Source organism: Asparagus officinalis, chromosome 2 (assembly GCF_001876935.1).
Source record: "Asparagus officinalis chromosome 2, Aspof.V1, whole genome shotgun sequence".
NCBI classification, from domain to species: Eukaryota; Viridiplantae; Streptophyta; class Magnoliopsida; order Asparagales; family Asparagaceae; genus Asparagus; species Asparagus officinalis.
Genome location: NC_033795.1, coordinates 30,748,128 through 30,751,105, shown reverse-complemented (window position 1 = coordinate 30,751,105; position 2,978 = coordinate 30,748,128). Strand labels below are relative to the sequence as shown.

Genomic DNA, 2,978 nt, shown 5'->3' with positions numbered 1-2,978 from the left:
TCTTTCGGACTATGTTTCAAGAGAAGTTATACAGATATCTCTTCTTCCCAAGTACTAATTCTATCAGAATAATCTGCATGCAAGCATATCGTTTTAATCCATAACGAGAAAAATGGATGGTCTAGATTTTCCATTGCCAATTTGTATAGAGCAGAACGTTATGCTTGTATGCAAGATATTCTGATAGGTGTGGTTCTGTTAGAACGTGTATTCCTCCTCATGGAGATGACAATTAATATGCCATCTCAATTGCTAGATTCGTCCCTAGGCTCTGTAACACAGCTTGAATCTGAATCCGATGGTGAAGATGGACGCCTGTCTTCATTTCGTCGGCCCATGAAGTCAATGAATTCAATAGCTCGCTCCTCTTCTTCTAGATGTTCTCCATTGCCAACGTTCATTTTGATAGCTCTTTTCTTCATAAAAATTCGACAAAGAACCCAGTCTCTCGTAGGAACGACGATGGAACTCTACAAGATCGAGGACAGTCATTCCAAAATTTAGCAAAAGATATCAAAGTAATTAATGAGGTGGAAACAATTCAAACTAATTAGTAATTGCATACTTATGTGAGTCGAATTCTTTCTTTGAGGGAAACTAGTTAGGCGATACTCGTGCATGATCCAATCAGTCTTCGATCCGCTAGGGCCCTTCCCTCGATAAAAGACTAGGGTTTTCTTCACCCCCACCACTTTATTGTACTTTGAAGATACAATAGCTCGGTCCTTGCTTGTGGCCTTCCAGTATCCGCATCCAGTCGCCCGATTAGATCGATTACTGTTTGCATATTTTACCTCTCTGAGCGCAAAGAAATACCTCTCTTGTTCACATCGACCTAACCATACAGTTCAACTTAAATTAAGATGAGCTAACTGTGCGGTAAATTTCATTTTACTACAAATATATTTTTGGTGTACAAGAAATCTATGAGATAACTATATGACAGGTCATTATGTGCCATATAGTTCATTTTATTATTTTGGATTCGAAAATGGTTTCGATCGCTTGCTTGCTTACCGAGAAGATCCCAAGGGTCGCACTTCCCGAGGTCGATCTCAGGGATGATGAAGGCAGGGAGTGGACATGAAAAGACTTTTCTTCTCAAATATTGGACTACTAGCTCCTCATCAGTGGGATGGAATCTAAAGCCAGGGGGCAATTTGATTGCTCCATTGTGTTGTTGCCTCTCAATACTTAAACTTAGCTTCTCCATAGCAAAACTCTCTCTCTCTCTCTCTCTCTCTCTCTCTCTCTCTCTCTCTCTCTCTCTCTCTCTCTCTCTCTCTCTCACTCTCTCACTTCCTTGAGCTAACTTGTCCAAAAGAGTTCATGTTCAAAACTTAAAAGGGAGAGAGGAGAGAGAAATACCGTACCTCTCATGTTCACATCGACCTAACCATACAGTTCAACTTAAATTAAGATGAGCTAACTATGCGGTAAATTTCATTTTACTACAAATATATTTTTGGTGTACAAGAAATCTATGAGATAACTATATGACAGGTCATTATGTGCCATATAGTTCGTTTTATTATTTTGGATTCGAAAATGGTTTCACTTGCTTGCTTACCGGGAAGATCCCAAGGGTCGCACTTCCCGAGGTTGATCTCGGGGATGATGGAGGCAGGGAGTGGACATGAAAAGACTTTTCTTCTCAAATATTGGACTACTAGCTCCTCATCAGTGGGATGGAATCTAAAGCCAGGGGGCAAATTGATTGCCCCATTGTGTTGTTGCCTCACAATACTTAAACTTAGCTTCTCCATAGAAAAAATCTCTCTCTCTCTCTCTCTCTCTCTCTCTCTCTCTCTCTCTCTCTCTCTCTCTCTCTCTCTCTCTCTCTCTCTCTCTCACTCTCTCACTTCCTTGAGCTAACTTGTCCAAAAGAGTTCATGTTCAAAACTTAAAAGGGAGAGAGGAGAGAGATGAGAGAGATGAGTTGATGAGAGAGAAGGTGATGAGAGAGATGAGTTGATGAATTTATAGCAAAGATTGCGGTTAGAAGCAGACGACCATCCTACCAATGGCGTGAACAATACTCAAGAGCTCCCCCCCCACACACACACCCCACCCCTTTCCTTTGACGCATTTTTTAACCATAATGTGTGGAGATAGAGAAGTGCTTGGATTACGAATGGATATAATATGGGAAGAAAGGTGTGGGGTCTTTCTTGCAAAGATTTATTTCTTTTTTTCTAATGGAATTCTTGCAAATTAAGATTTTGAAGGTGTTAATTTTGTCAAACTTCGATGGGAACGTATGCTCCTATTGAGAGTGTTTCCCTTTGTTCAAGTTCTCGTGTTGAATGCTTGTATAGGTTGCAATCATGATTTGCTGTTGATGAGTTCAACTCATTACTAAATTATGCTTTGCTCATTTTAAATTTACTATAAGCCTCTTCTTTTTTTCTTCCATTTTTTCCCCGTCTATGTAGTACGTTATTGTGTAAGCCTCTTCTTCCTTTCTTCTATGTAGTGAAATGTTAATAGATGGATTATGCATTTCTCCCTTAAAAAAAGCCTACTTGAAAGTCTTAATTATTCTTTCTTTATTTCTTTCTTTCTTATATTTTTTTGGGTTCGGGGGTGGGAGAGGAGGGGGTAGCGCTGACTGCAATGTTTTACAAGTTTCGTTCTCGCATTTTATATTTATTGCATCTAACCCAATAAAGAAAGAACAAATCCAATGCTTTCTATTTTACATGAACAGAATGTGTACCTCGCTAGCAGTTTCATGTGCTTGACTGTAAACTAGGTGAAGAGGAAGCAAACTAGCCAAGTGCTCAGTAGTTGCAGCAATAGTAGCTTTTATGGGATTCCTATAAGAAAGTGGATTACTTTATTAGTATTATCTCACAATGAACACATAAATGAGCAAATAAAAAAAGTATTACGGAAGAGGCAGAGGGTGAGGAGGGAGGGCTCGGCGGCGGCGAAGGCGGAGGCGCTAGAGGGAGAGGAGGAGGGTAGAAGGTGAG

The 2,978-nt window shown here is 40.0% G+C and overlaps 1 protein-coding gene across 1 annotated transcript; it reads right to left on the bottom strand.

Moving 5' to 3' along the window:
• Positions 246–1,766, bottom strand: LOC109831016 (NAC domain-containing protein 83-like). Its single transcript, XM_020398360.1, has 3 exons — positions 1,571–1,766; positions 562–835; positions 246–468 (listed from the first exon to the last, which is right to left on the bottom strand). Exons 1-3 carry the CDS (start codon positions 1,764–1,766, stop codon positions 246–248), a joined length of 693 nt encoding a protein of 230 aa, XP_020253949.1.

What these genes read in the sequence shown, in the direction of transcription:
- LOC109831016 (XM_020398360.1), bottom strand. Translation starts at nt 1,766, where the DNA reads ATGGAGAAGCTAAGTTTAAGTATTGTGAGGCAACAACACAATGGGGCA. An exon ending in CGACCCTTGGGATCTTCCCG is followed by an intron (nt 836 to 1,570) that starts GTAAGCAAGCAA and finishes CTGTATGGTTAG; the next exon opens with GTCGATGTGAACAAGAGAGG. An exon ending in AATTCGACTCACATAAGTAT is followed by an intron (nt 469 to 561) that starts GCAATTACTAAT and finishes GATCTTGTAGAG; the next exon opens with TTCCATCGTCGTTCCTACGA.